At 42.5% G+C, this 16,775-nt stretch overlaps 1 protein-coding gene across 3 annotated transcripts in view; it reads left to right on the forward strand.

The window, feature by feature from the left end:
- Positions 1-9,999, forward strand: part of PPP1R14C (protein phosphatase 1 regulatory inhibitor subunit 14C) — a 124,577-nt gene extending 114,578 nt beyond the window's left edge. For all 3 annotated transcript variants that reach the window (XM_055432802.2, XM_088840823.1, XM_055432800.2), the window contains one exon: positions 8,400-9,999. In XM_055432802.2, the coding sequence (XP_055288777.2) occupies positions 8,400-8,474 (75 nt within the window). In that variant the 3' untranslated portion in view covers positions 8,475-9,999. The remainder of the gene's footprint in view (positions 1-8,399) is intronic.
- Positions 10,000-16,775: the final 6,776 nt, after the last annotated feature.

The following is a 16,775-nucleotide window of genomic DNA, read 5'->3' on the forward strand; positions in this document are numbered from 1 at the left end:
ATAAGCCTCTCTTCAGATCATGAAAAATAGGATCAGTTCTGGTGTGCCCTGTCAGCAAATGAACTTCTCTGAAGATAAACCCTCTCCCCTCCCCCTCCCCCCTCCCAAAGATGGGGAAGTGAAGTATTTCAGTGATGAGTGATGAAGGCACTGGTGCTGCTGAATAATGCCAGTGACTGTGGAGAACAAATCCCAGGGTCACACAGGGATGGAATCGCCCCCAAAGCCATGTTCATCAGGACTGATTCACTGCCTGCCCCTTTGGCATCCTGTGTGATCCAGATAGTCAAGCCAATGAAAGTTTACAGTGTGATTTTTGATTGCTTAGCTGGTTCGTTGAGGGAGGACATTTTGCCATTTGGAATAGTTTTCAGGTGTTGCCATATTTAAGAAGAGGCAAATGCCTACCCTTCCAACGTTCTCACATCTAATCTTTGCTGGATCTTGAAATTCTTCTCACAGAGCCTGGTGACTATGGTTCACAGTGCTGTTTTGTTTATTTGAAAGTTGCTAAGAGAAAAAATTGTAACTGTGTGGTGATGGATGTTAACTAGACTTACTGACATGATTATTTTGCGATATATTCATGTATTATGTCATGTGGTGGTTTAGTTGCTAAGTCGTGTCCAACTTTTGTGATCCCATGGACTGCAGCCTGCCAGGCTTCTCTGTCCATGGGATTCTCCAGGCAAGAATACTGGAGTGGGTTGCCATTTCCTTCTGCAGAGGATCTTCCCAACCCAAGAATCGAAACCAGTTCTCCTGCATTGCAGGCAGATTCTTTACCAACTGAGTTATGAGGGAAGCCCATTATGGCATATACCTGAATATATATGTCAATTACATGTTGATTAAAGCAATGAAATTCTTCCATCTCTACCAATCACAACTTGCCTGATTCCCATGTCATCTGTTGAATGCCAGGCTTTTTGGAAGAAGCGTCAGGTAGCTACATAAAACAGGTGCAACTTGACTTGATTTGCCATCGTTTGGCAGCGAGGCTCAGGGACAGATGGTCCCCGAATGTGCCTTTTTAGGAAATGCTTGCTGCAGTGATTGGGGTGACAAAGAGGAGGCACACAGGAAGTTGCTGATCCTCATGGGTTCCAGCCTTCAGAATCCTCCCCTGCTGTTTCTCTTCATGCCACCTAAGGGGTGGGTGGTATTTTTTGGACAAGTAGGTAAAGCATCTAGAGTTCTGCTGGGCGCCCTTTGTCAGAACTTGCATGTTGCACACAATTGTTCTCATTGGTGACATCATTCACCAAGCGGCAGTTTTAAGCATTTCTTTGGAAAAATCTGTCAGGAAATATTTCTCATCAAAGAGCTGCATCATGATATCCATTTATCTTGTTTATTTTTTCCAATGACTTGAAATGCTTGAAAGAGCGACATGAGTGGATGCAGCTTAGTCACGCACACAGCAGCGGTCTGTAGTGACACCCAGATTTCTCCTTCGCCCGCTTTCCGATGGACCCACCCGAAGCAGCACAGTGTCATCACTAACAGATGAGTCACTTTGAGCAACTAGGGAAGGGCCGCAGACGCCTGGCTCTGGTGATAATTGCAAAACGCGCATCCATCTGCCACCTCTGGCACAGACCCCAGCAGGCAAGAGGGGGTGGCAGCTGAAAACCACGGGGCCCAGGAGGGATTAGGAACAAGCGCTCAGAGCGTGGCCAGTGCGAGGCCGTGCCCTGTGCCAGCCCACACTGCCCAAACTCCAGATCGAGGAGGGACCTTCTGTGTTCACGCAGCTGCCAGGTCCCCTCAGAAGCCTGCTTTGCCTTTTCTTTCCTCGGAGCCTCTCCGTAAATCCGGTGGCAGCTTGTCAGTGAGAGGTTTCCAGGGTCACTGGAGATGTTTCTTTTCTTTCTGTTGTTCTTTGATCTCTTCTGTGCGTGCTTGTGCATACCTCTCCCCGCTTCGCTGCCCTCCCCACCTCCAGCATCCTAGGCTCCACTCTCCCCTAAGTGTTCTTCCTCTTCCCTAACTCTCCCAGGTGGCCTAATGTTCCAGCAATGAAAGGAGAACCTCTGGAACCTTCCTCCAGAGTAGCTGGGGCCAGCTGATACCTTGTACCGTTCCAGCCTCCTCCATTGATACACAAAGATTCTCGTGTTTTCTCTCCCTGCTGCTTCATTTTAATGCCTCGCTGTGTGGATTAATTGCTTCATGTACATATTTCTTGGCTTTACAAACCTTTGCTGAGCACCTCCTGTATTATGCACCATGCGAGGAAAACAAGAAGGAGTTGGATTCTTGCAGCCAAGCAGGAGTGACAAGTGTGCTTGGGAATTATCTTGCGTCCTTTGTATAAATGATACTTTGTAATTTTTGTTCTTCCGCCTGCTAATTGTGTCCAACATGAGACTTCTGAGATCTGTCCTTGCTCATTCAGAAGGCTCTAGTTTATTCATTTTTATTGCATTCCTGTGCAATAACTTTGTTTAAATGTGGATAACCCTCTTTACTATAATTCATGAATACATTAGAAACTGACGTGGATCTGTTTGTTAAGACACTAGATTCTTATGGGCATCTGCTTTCCACTCGTTAGAAAACCTACTGTTTATCTGAGAATGGTTTTAAAAAAAGGAAAGAAAAGGCTAGTGTCTTAGTCATGGTGTCTTCACGTCATAGGAAACCTGGAAAGGTCTCTGGGCCTCCCAGGCCAGGAGACTATATTGTTTTATGGTCTCATGTGTCTCTCTACCCCCACTCAAGTGTCTTCTGGAACTCCTTATAAATTTCAGTGGGCATCTTGGCAACAAGACGTTGCTGACGTTTAAGAGTTAAATAATTCCAAAATTTAACATTTTAAGCATTTAGGTTTATCTTCCTAAAATAGTGTGTTACTCACTTACCAACTCTCCTTGCCAAATAAAGACTGCCCAGATACTAAGTGTTTACTGCAAAGAAGTTAGGTGAGGCTCCTCTTCTCTCCCCAAATCAAGTTGTTTGGAGTCTCAAGTGAATGTAAGCACCACAAACACTGGTCTTTCCCAAAGAAGGCAACAACATTATTATGTTACAACATACTGTAACATATTTATCCCCTCTTCCGCTATTCACTTAGGCTGTCTTTATTCACAGACAGTGTGATTGTCTATGTAGAAAATCCAAGAGTGTACCCAAAAGTTACCAGAAATAATGAGTTCAGCAAGCTTGCAGGATACAAGATAAATATATAAAAATCTATTGTATTTCTATATACTGGCAACAATCAAAATGGAAATAAATCCACACCACTCATAATAACATCAATAATATTAAATATTTAGGAATAAATCTGACAGAGATGTGTAATATTTGTACACTAAAAACCAAAAATGTTGCTTAAACAAGACTTAAATGGGTACAGAGGTATACCATTTTCATGGGTGAGAAGATTTATTATTGTTAAGATGTCAGTTCTCTCCAAATTGATCTATAGATTTAATGCAATCTCAATGAAAACCCAGCCGGTTTTTATTGGTAGGCATTTACAAGCAAAACAATTCTAAAATTATTAAGGAAATTTAAAGGACCTAGAATAGTTTTGAAAAAGATTAATAAATTTGGCTGATTAACATTACCTGATTTTAAGACTTATTATAAAAATCTACACTTTCCTTATTTGTATAAGGATAGACACATAAATAGATCAGTGCCTCAGCTGTTCTACTTCTAGGTATTTACCCCAAATAAGTGGAAGCATGTTTCATACAAAGACTTGCACATGATGTTTTTAGCAACTTTTTTTTTATGATTTGTGTAGTTTTCTATTTTTTAAATTGCTTTACAATATTGTGTTAGTTTCTGCCATATAGCAACATGAATCAGCCATAGGTATACATATGTCCCCTCCCTCTTGAACCTCTCTTTCCACCTCCCACCCCTCCCACCCCTCTAGGTTGTCACAGAGCACTGGATTTGAACTCCCAGCTTCATACAGCAAATTCCCACTGGCTATCTATTTTACATATGGTACTGTATATGTTTCAATGTTCAGTTCAGTTCAGTCGCTTAGTCGTGTCCAACTCTTTGTAACCCCGCCGTGGACTGCAGCATGTCAGGCTTCCCTGTCCATCACCAACTCCTGGAGCTTGCTCAAACTCATGTCCATCCAACCGGTGATGCCATCCAACCATCTCATCCCCTTCTTCTCCTGCCTTCAATCTTTCCCAGTGTCAGGATCTTTTCCAATGAGTCGGTTCTTTGCATCAGGTGGCCAAAGTATTGGAGTTTCAACTTCAGCATCAGTCTTTCCAATGAATATTCAGGAATGATTTCCTTTAGGATGGACTGGTTTGATCTCCTTGCAGTCCAAGGGACTGCAATGTTTCAATGTTACTCTTTCAATTCATTCCTCCCTCTCCTTCCCCCACCATGTCCATAAGTCTTCTCTATGTCTGCATCACCATTGCTGCTCTGCAGATAAGTTTATCAGTACCATCATTCTAGATTCTATATATATGTGTTAATGTATGATATTTGTTTTTCTCTTTCTGACTTATTTCACTCTATATAATAGGCTCTAGGTTCATCAACCCCATCAGAGCTGACTCAAATGCATCCCTTTTTATGGCTGAGTAATGTTTCATTGTATATATATATACCAAAACTTCTTTATCCATTCATCTATTGATGAACATCTAGGTTGTTTCCATGTCCTAGCTATAGTAAAGAGTGCTGCAGTGAACACTGGGGGTACATGTGTCTTTTTCGGTTATGGCTTCCTCAGGCTATATGCCTAGTAGTGGTATTGTTGGATCACATGGTAGTTTTACTGCTAGTTTTTAAAGAAATCTTCATACTGTTCTCCACACTGGCTGTATCAGTTTACATTCCCACTAACAGTGCAAGGGGATTCCTTTTTCTCCACACTCTCTCTAACGTTTATGTTTTTAAGCATCTTTATCCATAATAGCCCCAAAGTGGGAATAACTCAAATTTCCATCAACAGGTGACTAAGTAAACAAATTGTGATACTTCTCTAAAGTGGTATGCCAATTGGCAACAAAGTAGGAATAAACTATTAATACATGCAGCAGTATTCAGTTCAGTTCAGTCGCTCAGTCGTGTCCGACTCTCTGCAACCCCATGAATCACAGCACGCCAGGCCTCCCTGTCCATCACCAACTCCCAGAGTTCACTCAAACTCATGTCCATCGAGTTGCTGATGCCATCCAGCCATCTCATTCTCTGTCATCTCCTTCTCCCCCTGCCCCCAATCCCTCCCAGCATCAGAGTCTTTTCTAGTGAGTCAAAATAGTTTTGCTAAGCTAAAGAAGCCAGACTAAAAAGTATAGAGTGTTAAAGTTGTATTTATAGAAAACTCCTAGAAAATGCAAACGAATCTAGAATGACAGAAAACAGATCAGTGTTTTCCTGGGGCAGGAGGAATTGGGGTAGGAGGGGAGGATTATCAAGGAAAATGGAAACTCAGCTGGAGGTATTGGATATGTCCATTATCCTCATTGTGCAGATGGTACACTCATAGTAGTCGCATACATCAACTGTATTTTGTGGCGTGTCAATTATATTTTAGTGAAGCTGTTTACAAAAAAAGTCCCTGGGGTCCTTTTAGTGTTGAGAGCTTCCATCCCAACCATTCTATTAAAATTTCTCTCCTCCAGGACACAATGGCCCCTTTCTTGCCTCATTCAATATCTTTGCCTTTGACTTAATCTCTCATCAGCAATTCCTTCTTTTGGCTTCTTAACCACCACTTTCTTTACAATATTGTGAATCAACTATACTTCAATTTTTAAAAAAATTTTAAAAGAAAAACCAGAACATTTTTTTGAGTTTCCCCCAATTTCACTGGTTCCTCTTTCTCAGTGTCCTTTGCTGGCGCCAAGCCTTTGCCAGATCTCACTTGTTAGAGGGCCTCTGACCTTGGTGTTTGGCCATTTTTTCCTCTCTATTTATACTTTCCTCCAAGGTTTTCGCATCTAGTTTTGTGATTCCAAGTATTGTCATCTTGAGCAGTTCAATAGAATTTTCTGAGATGATGGAAAAATCCTATTGTTCAATATAATAACCATTAGCTAGTTTAATATATATGGCAACTGAGTATTTGAAATGTGGCTTGTGTGACCAAGGAAGTGAATTTTAATTTTTATTTATTTTAATTAGTTTAAATTGAAATAGCCACATGTGGTTACAGGTTAATGTATTGAATAACCTTGGTCTAGATCCCTGTGTTTACAAACTATGGGTGGTAACCATTAAGTGATCTTAATCTGTATTTTTTTTCAAAATGGAGTAGAATAGAAAGTATCTTACACATAGTAAGAGTTGTATTTTCATGTGAAGCTTTTGTCTCAGTCTTGCATCTCTGTTTACTCGGTTGCTATAACTATAGATCACAAGATTTTTAGGGTTTTTCGTTTGTTTTTGTTTTTAGTTGAAAGCCATTAAATCAGTGCTAGTCATACCCATATTTATGTCTTCTGTCCAAGTTCAGAAATGGTGGTGATTAAAATGTTTATGTCCTTTGACCTACTATGGACTAGCTCTCCAAAGGGAATAATCCAAATTGTATACAGAGATTTATACACAAAGATGTTAATTGTGGCATTGTTTATATTTTTGAAAAGCCAGAAACCAACCAAATATCCAGTGATGGAGGAATTAAGCAGATTGTAGAACTGTATAACTATTAAAATTAATTTTTAAAAAGGCTAATTTGTGGGAAAAAGACTTGACATAATGCTAAGTGTGGGCTTTCCTGGTAACTCATGTTATAGAGAATCTGCCTGCAAAGCAGGAGACCCAGGTTCGATCCCTGGGTTGGGAAGATCCCCTGGAGAAGGGAATGGCTACCCACTCCAGTATTCTTACCTGGAGAATTCCATGGACAAAGGAGCCTAGCAGGCTGGAGTCAGAGTCCATGGGGTCACAAAGAGTTGGACATGACTGAGTGACTAGCACACACACATAGTGCTATGTGCAAATAAAGGATATGTTTATAATCAATTGGGTAAAAATAATTTCCATAGAAGAAAATATGTTAATAGTGGTTTGTTCTGAGGAGTAATTGTTGTTGGTTTATATTTTCTAGGTTTTCTAGAAAAAGCACATGTAACTTTCATATTAGCAAAAAGATTATTAAAAAAGAAATCATGGCAGCTCATCATATATTAACTGTTTAAGCATATTATGTTTTAGAGCTGGATAGAAGCACAGGAACCATTTAGTCTGGGAGCTATGGCTGGGGGTTGTAATTGGTGGGTGATTGTCTGAGAGGTGTTTTTCAGAGGTCTTAAAGGAAAGGAAGTCTCCTTAACGTGTTTGCTCCGGGATGTCCCTGCTTTGCACAGTTCTGTCGCTCACTGGCTGTCCCTTGCTGATCAGAAAGTCTGTCAGCTTTGTTTCAACAAATCTAGAAAAAGAAGACAAAGTAATTGTTATCTAATAAATGCGACTTATTTAGTAGCCAGAAACTTTAATACATGAGGCAACAAGGAAAGATTGCTAATGGCTTAATGTGAGAACTATTCTAGATTGTTCTTTGGGTTCTGATCCAATAGTCACAACATCATTTTAGTGGTTCTTCCCCAGTATTATGTTTTAAATGAAATTTGAGTGGAATAAAAAAGTGTGTGGCATATAGTAAGTGTTCATTCTTTAAGTTTTTATTTCAGATATATTTTTATATGTACTGGGTTATAAATATAAATGTGTCTTGTTTTTCTTTTCAAACTGTGATTTGCAGTCCATAAAAGTCAAGAGACTTCTATTACGATCTAGACCTATGGTTCTCAGTAAGATCCTGAGACCAGAAGCGTAGGTATCACCTGGAAGCTTTTCAGAAATGCAAGTTCTCAGGCCACAGCCTGTATCTACTGAATCAGAAACTCTGGGGGGTGGGTGGTGGGCCCATCACTCTGGAGTTTATTTAATAAGCCCTCCTTCCCCACCTGTGATTTGATGCGGACTCAGGTTTGAAAACCACGGGTCTAGTTTAGCTATTTCAAGTGAGGTTCAAAGACTAATGCTGGCATCATTTGGTGGCCAGTTGGAAATGCAAAATATTCAGCCCCAACCAGACTTATTCATTCAGAATCCACACATTTCCCTGGTGATTTGTAGGCAAGTGTTATTAGTGAAGTTTGTGAAGCATTGATCTAAACCTTATAGGCCTTCAGGGGCAAAGTAGATGATGTCAATGAGTGAAGGCAGCTTGGTTTTCTCTCTAAAGAGAGTACAGCAGTGAGAAGGCAGGATGGTGAGAAATTTAAGTATCTTCATTTGTTTAAAAATGTCCTATACTGTGCCAGTTGGGTTAACACACCCAACCAACCTCATCAATTAAGGTTAGCTGCAGTTGACATCAGTGACTTCAAGCAGACTTTAAACCCTTATTTGAATAGTGTGACTCTCTCATAATAACTTCTGATCTCTTTTAGGAGTTCATCAAGGAGCTGCTCTCTCGGATAAGAGGCATGAGGAAGTTGAGCCCCCCACAGAAGAAGGCTGTATAATTCCAGCCCAGGTGGAACTCTGCTGGAGACCCAGGAAGGAATTTGGACTTTACGAAGACTTTTCTTAAAGAACTGTTGTCCTTATGAGCAACTTTTTTGGGGGTGGGGAGGGGTGGTATCTATTAGACATTTATTCAAGAGTGTTCCTTTTTTGGTTTTTAAAGTTTGGTTGGTGTAATATTTTAATAGCAAAGATATCACAGACTCCGGCTTCAGCCCAACCAGAGAGCATCAAATCAGGCAGATATGCAAGGAGGGGCTGGACCAGGCAGCATCTTCTTGGAGAAACCAGATGTTAAGGACCTAATGATACAGGGATGGTGGTTTTCTTACAGCTAGTTTGGTAATTCTTTTTTCTTGAGTTGTACATTTGACACAAAGGTCGAATTTCTTGTATATATCTACAGGCAACTAAGTTAAAATGTGGATGTGAGTTTTATTTCACACGGATGGAATAAACTTGTGGTCATCCTTTTATTGGAGGTCAAGGCACGTGTGTTTTTACGAGGCCACTAGGTCTTTTTCATGTGAGTGCTGGAGACCTCCAATGTTCACTTTCTGCACCAAAGTGAAAAGAACTCAGTGTATCCGTTATTTTATGAGCTACACTACAACAATGTGGAGTTGGTCAAGGGCTTAATTTATAGACTTTGTATTATTCTGTTAATCGGGACGCTTCGCCAGGTCATGTACTTATTGCCTCATTTGTGGTATTTTAAGGTTTTCTGAACCCTTTCTTTGAATGACTATTGGAATTTCTCGAGAAACGTTCGTACTATCTGAGGGGTGTTTGGCGGTGGAACCAGAAAGCGCCGTGTAGCAATTCATTCTGTGCTTTCTACCAAATACCATATATTATTCTCTCTCCATGAAAGCAGGTCATGAGGAAGAGAGCAGATTCAATATCTTCCTCCTTAGAAGTAGATCTGGTCACTTCTGTGCCTGGGGGGCATCAGACCTGAGCGGGTGAGCTGAGAGATGAGCAGGTGTACAACTGAGAAAACCTCAGCTCCTCTGGAGAAAGTCGATGCAGGAGCATTGGCTGGTTTGAAGTGTGGTAGAGATTTCCTTTCTGGCTTCTCTCAGTGGCTTATGGTGAGGACTCTGGCCCTAATTGTGCACCCCAATCCGATCCCCTTGCTTGGAGCTGAGCCTGGGGCACCTGCTGAGCCCCTCTCAGTTCTATACTGGCTCCTTGGAGAAGGATCAAAATGCAGCTGGATGTGGATGGGGTCAAAGGTCAGAGTAGAAACTTGGTGTCCTCCAGGAAGCCCCCACTGCCTCCCATAGAACCCTCCCTGCCACTGTAAGGTGTCTCTAGGTGGCCCTAGGTGTCAGAGGACAGGGGTCAGGCATTTTATATCAAGGGTGCTCTGAACATATTTTATTTTTTAAAAGAACTATGTTTGTGAATTTTATGTATACTGGCAAGCTTTTGAAAATGTATTTAATTTTGTAATGTTTACCAATGATTTATTTACAAGCTATTTACTCGAATAAACGAAGCTGCTTACAACTCTGCTTACACATTTGCCTTGCGAAACAACATGTGTGTGATGATTTTACTTTGTCAGATGCTCTGAAGACAAGGGTGTGTGCGCATATGCTCAGTCATGTCCAGCTCTTTGCAACCCCATAGATTGTAGTCTGCCAGGCTCCTCTGTCCATGGGATTTCCCAGGCAAGAACACTGGAGTGGGTTGCCTTGCCCTCCTCCAGGGGATCTTCCCGACGCAGGATCAGACCCAGGGATCGAACCCACGCCTCCGGCATTGACAGGTGGGTTCTTTACAACTGAGCCACCTGAGAAGACACAGACAAGGGTACCAAGCACCTATACCTGGCTTTTCATTTTCAGGTCTTTTGTTCATTTGATCCTGGACCTCACCTGAGGCATCTTCAGATCAGGTGGTGAAGGGAGGGGAGCTGGGACAGACTCCTGGCTTGAGCAGGAAACAGAAAATAACTCTGTGCCCTTGGCCCTGCCTGCCTTCTACTCCAACACTCCCCTAGGCCATGCATCTTTCATTTCATTCAAACTCCCTTTTGCCCATCTGCTGTATATTCTCAAGATTTCAGATTAATCAGATACTCCAATTATTGTTAGAATGCCTTACACTCTATGAGTACACAAAAATCAGAACTTTCAGGAGTTCTGTTAGGTTTGACCAGCCCAAGTTATAATCTTTAGAACTTTTCCTTTGAAGGCCTCTGAGGCCTACCACAGCACACACTTCCTGCCCCCCCAACCCCTGCTGCTTTGCTCTTGGCCTGGCATCACCTGACTCCCCGGAGCACTCAAGTCATAAGCTGGGACCTCCTCCTCCCCTCCCCATCCTGATCCCTGGTGACATCCATAGTCACCAGGCTTTTCCTCTGCAAATACTGCTTAAATCTGTCCTGGTGAAATATTGCCATGATTGCTACAACTATCTTGGAATTGACTTCCCTGTGTTCTGTCTTATGTCCCTCTGATCTGTTTTCCACCCAGTAATCAGAATAATCTTTCCCCAAAACAGCTCTGATCACTCCACTCCCCTACCTAAAACCCAAACCCCTCTGCCTTCTCTACAAGGAATCGGTCCCTACCTCTCCAGCCTTCTCTTTCAGCCTTTTGGACTGAAGGCTGGTCCTACTGAATTCCTCAGAGTGTCTGAAAGGTTCTCTGTATTTTTTTTCCTCAGAAGTTTTGCAAAAACTGTTGTCCCAAAAACTGTTATACACCCTCTCCATCAACGGGCTGTATCTGGAGGGCTGGGTTGGACCCTTCCTGAGTGTGTACAGCCTAGTGGCATGTCTCCACTCTTACTACTGGCTATTCACCTGTTGTCTCATCTGTTAGACTCTAGGATTCTTGAGGTTGGAACTGGGTCTTATAAATCAGGCTCCTGGTTCTGTGCTTGACCCATCAGAGGGATCAATATGTGTTTACCAATAGAATAAATATGATAAATGATTCTTTGAGAAAACTCAACTCTTTCCCACCTTGAAGAGTGCATATTAGACCCGAGTGTATGTTTGAACCACCCACGAAGCTTTAAAAGCAGCTGATGCCCAGACCCTAGTCCTGACCAACTTAATCAGAATCTGTAGGTAGGAGCAGAGGTTAGGCATTTTTAAGGTCCTCAAGTTGAGTACCCTGGGCCACTGGCCACTCTTGTGTAGCCCAATGCCCACGTCTGACGGCAGGGCATCAGCTTGTGCTGTTATGCTAGGCGGCAGCCATGACGTGAGCACGCTATTTCTCATTTTGTTTTCTACTGGAGAGCAATTAAGGGTCAGCACTTGGGGAATGACTTCAAAGGAACCAATTTCTGGCTCAGTGATTGCTTGAACACTGGGAAATCCAAGTTTAAACGGAGTGGTGTCCATTTACAGCAATCGTAATAGTGGCTCCCGCTTCTTGATCACTGTGTTAAGTGTTTATCTGCCTTATATCATTATATCTGACATTAATCTCATGGGGTGGATTGCTATTCTCATTTTACAGGTGAGAAAAAATCAACTCAGAAAAGGTAAGCAGCTTACCTGAGATCACACAGTTATAGCCGAGATTCAAGCCCTTGACCATTAGGCTTACCTGCCTCTTACAGGGAGATATTCAGTCCCACACACAGGAGTAGGGCCCCTGCATCTGCACCTATCAGAGCATCTCACTGCATCTACAGTGAGCCGGGCCCCTGAGCTGGCGGGTGGGGGTGGGGAGGCTCTGTGTTTGGAGGGGTCCTCGGCCTCCTGACGGTCCTCTCCATCTGTAGGTAGAAGCAGGGCTTAGGCATTTTTTAAAGTCCCCAGATTGAGTGCCTGGGCCACTGGCCATTCTTGCATAACCCAATGCCCACGTCTAACGGCAGGTCATCAGCTTGTGTTGTTACGACAGGTGGAAGCCATGACGTGAACACACTATTTTTCATTTTATTTTCTACTGGAGAACCTGGGGCCCCGCCTGCTCTGGAGCTGTGGCACAACCTGTTCCAGGCTCTTCTTGTTTTCTCCCCTAACAAAAAGCTCCTGGGTTTGGCCTTGGCAGCAAAGTATAGAGTACCCTTTCTCTAGTTTCTTGAGAAGGCAAATTTAGGAGAAAAAGCATCCCAGGGTGATGAGGTTTCCAGCTCTTGTTACACACAGATGTTTGATTTTCATTTACAAACTGGAGTCCCCATGAAAGGCTGTGTGCTGTGCAGAAATCAGTTGATCAACAGTAGATGAGTAAGTCATTATTTCTGGTTCTTTCCAAGAAGACGAAGTGGCTGGGGACATGAGCTCTCTATGAGCCACACTGAGGGGTACAGGCTGAAGGGGTCAACGCCAAGAGATTGCCAGGCAGGCACCAGGCCCCGACCTGGAGACGCAGGTGGGAGAGCATCTGGGAGGTGACCTCACCCCTTTCCATGGTCAGAGTGGGAGCCATGTGTTTGCCTTGGTGCTTAGCGTTGCTCTGGGTGCGGCTCCACGCCCGGCCTGCAGGCTCGGGGCTTGTTCTCATTCCTGTCCCTCCAGTGTTGCTTGGCGAGATGCCCAGGCTCAGAGCCAGCCCTTCGTGTGACTGCTGAGTGACACTCCTGCACTTGCACCACATTTCTGCTTCTGAGTTATAGCTGCTGTGGATTCCCTCTGCTTCTCAGGGATCTTTCTTGAGTGCACCACTTTTGGGAGCTTCCTACCACCCCCCTCACTCACATCCTTTCACCCCCGCTTTGGGCACTGACCTGAGGACACTTTGATGGCCTAAGATGTCTTGGGCGGGGAGAAGTACTATGGGTGGGAGGGCCCCTTGTCTATGGCCTAAAAACACACAAAGAACTCAATGTATTTGGTATTGGAACTTTGGGAAAGCTGGTTTCAGATTGAACAAAGACAGAGGTCCTGGTAATTCTCCCCACTGCTGTTTTCTTCTTCTTTGAATTTATTTCAATCCAAAGCATCCTGGACAGTTATTTCTGAGAGGTGGTGAAATTCTCTTTGAAGTTCGGGATGTAACTAGCTGGGTGTTTGTAATTTGCCTGTGAAAATCGGGTGGATTCTCCCAGTCTTCTGTGAGCAAGTAAGATCCAGATTCCTGGAGATCCTCTCCTCCCTGACTCAGACACCAGGGCTGGAAATGCTTCACGTCTTCAGTGTTCTGAGGCACTGTGGCATCGTGTACCTGGGAATGAATGGTTTGTGTAAGACTGGATTGTTCTTTACCTCTCTCAGTTGTGTGGGTGTTCCCACCACAGCACACTGGATGAGCATCTCAGGGAGTACTGTTACAGCGACAACTGCAAACTAGGCCCTAGAGATCTGGTCTTCTGATGCTTTTATTGGGTCCATCGGATAAATAAGACCAGATTTATCTCTGGTACATATTTCCTTCAGCTTCAAGCTCTTCAAGGTAGGGTGTAGCAAATGACCTTGCTGGGTTTGGGTTCACCTTGTTCTGGTGGATTCTAGAGGTAGAAAGCCCTATCAAGTATATGGGGGTTTAAAAAAGTGTGTGTGCTGTGTTGACTTGATCACATTTTACAGACACGCATATGCACACAAATTCAGTATTATCCTTGTTGGGAGACAATTCTATACAGGTCTCTAGTGTTTCTGCGTGTTTGTGGCCAGACACTGCCTTAGGAATGGACAAGTGTTTTCAAGTATGATTGTGTGTGCAGCAAACTTGTTGGAGGATAGCAAACTTGTTGCTTCTCCCGCTAGGGCAAAAAATTAGGTGAGCTTACTGAGAGAAGTTTATTAACACTTAGATACAGATGTATAGGAAAGTTAAGTATAACAATTAAAACAGTTTAAATCTATCTTATTCACAATATTGGGGTGAAAGAAACTCAGAAAACATGTAATTCCAGCTAGTCAACTATATAAATATTTTCAGTTGAGTTGGTAGCAAACGATTTTAAATATAATCTAAAAATGAAGATTGTAAAGAAATTTACCTCTGATCTCCTTTTCTGAACACTGATTTTATATAAAAGTTTCATGAAGGAAACACTTGGGTATATGTTATTAGGTTTTTGTTTTTACATAATTTATGGTTACTATTTAGAGCCACAATAATGTAAATTATTACATAATTTGTGTAGACTCTGTTAAGAAAGATGCACGCTAAAGGCTATCTACAGGAAATAAAAAGCCAAGAACTTGAAAGAGGCTTCTATTTTATCAAGACAGTCATAACCCTGGAACTACAGAGTTTTCAGAAAGATTTAAAGGTTACATTTTACTCCAATTGACATTAAGATTTTCCTCAAAATATTTTTAAATTTTAAAAAAAAAATTTAAAAATCTATAATATACTTTAACTTCATGGGGTCACAAGAGTCAGACACGACTGAGCGACTGAACTGAACTGAACTGCCTATTATAAAAGATACGGGTACCCTAAGTTCAGAGTTCTTTCTCCTGTAGTGCAACCCTTTGTAAGTGCAATTGTCACTCAGCCTTCTTTGCAACTCCATGTGAATTGGGACTTGCAAAATCATCATTCCAAAATGCTGCTGCTCTAGCTACTGCTCTTGTGAATAATAAGCTGTCCTCTCTCTCTGATCCAGGAGTATTGGGTCTTTGATGTGTTGCTGGCTCTTGGGCAGGCTAACTTTTCAACTTGGAAATAGGGTCAAATCTCATACCCCACCCAAGTCTTGGCAATGATCAGTCTTCTTGGTCTCTTTGAGTATGATTTGCATCATTCGTGTAACTAGTAGATACTTTCTTTTGTTTAGACCCTAATTTGATCCATCGTTTTCAATTATAGAGAGTCAGAAATTTTCTTTAGAGAGATTTCATGTCTGGAAATGATTTTCTGTTGGCAGAATTTACTTTTACTTTCACAAAAGCTGTTTTCTCTCTCTCTCCTTGTTAGCAACAGGAGGATGCTGTGTGATAGAGATAAAGGGAAATGGGCTGATGGAAGACAGACATAACAAATTTACAGAAAAATGACACTCGAGTGAAGCTGAGAAGACAGGCAGATGGCAGTTCTTGTCTTGAGTCTTTCTCTTTAAAATAAGTACTTAAATAATATAGGTGGCCCTTTATCACATGCCACCTTGACATCCTCAGATTAAACTCCAAAAGCAGTTTAGTGACTGTAATTTATTTGCAGTGTCACAGTCAATCCAGTGGTCTCTGAACAACAAAATAGAAAAGGAAGCTCATGGAATGAATTCCTGGTGCTCCCAGATGGCAAAGTGATCCATATAAAGTGTAATGCATCATACCCCTTGGGATCACAAGTTGCTTGAGGGTGAGTGATTTTGCAGGTTGGTTTTCCTCGTATTAGTAGTAGGAAATTACTCCTGGTGTGGATCATATTTGTAAAAGGGGCCATTACGGACTCAAACTCCCTTTCTGATGAATTAGGGACAAATAAGGCAAAGTATCTTATTTAAAAATATATATTTTTATAGCATTTAGCACCTCACTCTTTTTGGCTGTAACCCCAACATGGAGCACCAAAATGCATAATCTATAGTGTAGGCTAAGAGAATCATCTCTTTCTGAAATTAATGATGGGTTAGGAGTTGAACAAAATCTCCCAAACTGCTTTAAAAAAAAAAGTATAGTTTTTTAATGTTATATTCTGTTTCAAACATGTGCTCCTTTTCTCATTTAAAAAATTTTTTAATTTTTGGCTATGCTGCGCGGCATGTGGGAATTTAGTTCCCTGACCAGGGACCAAATCTGCACCCCCTGCATTGGAAGTGTGGAGGTTTAACCACCGGACCACCAGGGAAGTCCCACGTGCTCCTTTTAGAGCTGAGAACGCCCTGCCTGTATCTTTAAGCTCGTGTTTGTGCTAAGTCACTTCAGTCCTGTCGGGACTCTTTGTGACCCCATGTACCGTAGTCCACCAGGCTTCTCTGTTCACGAGGTTCTTCAGGCAAGAATACTGGAGTGGGTTGCCATGCCCTCCTCCAGGGGATCTTCCTCACCCAGGGATCGAACCCATGTGTCTTATGTCTCCTGCGTTGGCAGGCAGGTTCTTTACCTTTGAGCCACCAGGAAAGTCGCAACTTTAAGCTAGGAGTTCTTAAAGCTACAGCTCACATGGCCTTAAGGGGAGTCTTCAAAACCTCTGAAACTTTATGAGAGAGAGAGCAAGAGATCAGACAGAGACAGACACACACAGAGCAACAGAGAGAGTGCTCTAACGGAGAGACATGAATTGCCTCAGAGAGGGAAGAGCAGAGGGGTGGGAACATTTCGGGCAGGAGAGGGACTAGGCTCTCTTCAGGTTCCCACAGTGTCCATCCCTAGACCAGGTGAAGAACCAAGCTCTGGAGGCCATAGTCCCATAGGAAGCCAGGGTTGC

Source organism: Moschus berezovskii, chromosome 10 (assembly GCF_049115385.1).
Source record: "Moschus berezovskii isolate FMDL1 chromosome 10, NW_MosBer_1.0, whole genome shotgun sequence".
In the NCBI taxonomy this organism is placed as follows: Eukaryota; Metazoa; Chordata; class Mammalia; order Artiodactyla; family Moschidae; genus Moschus; species Moschus berezovskii.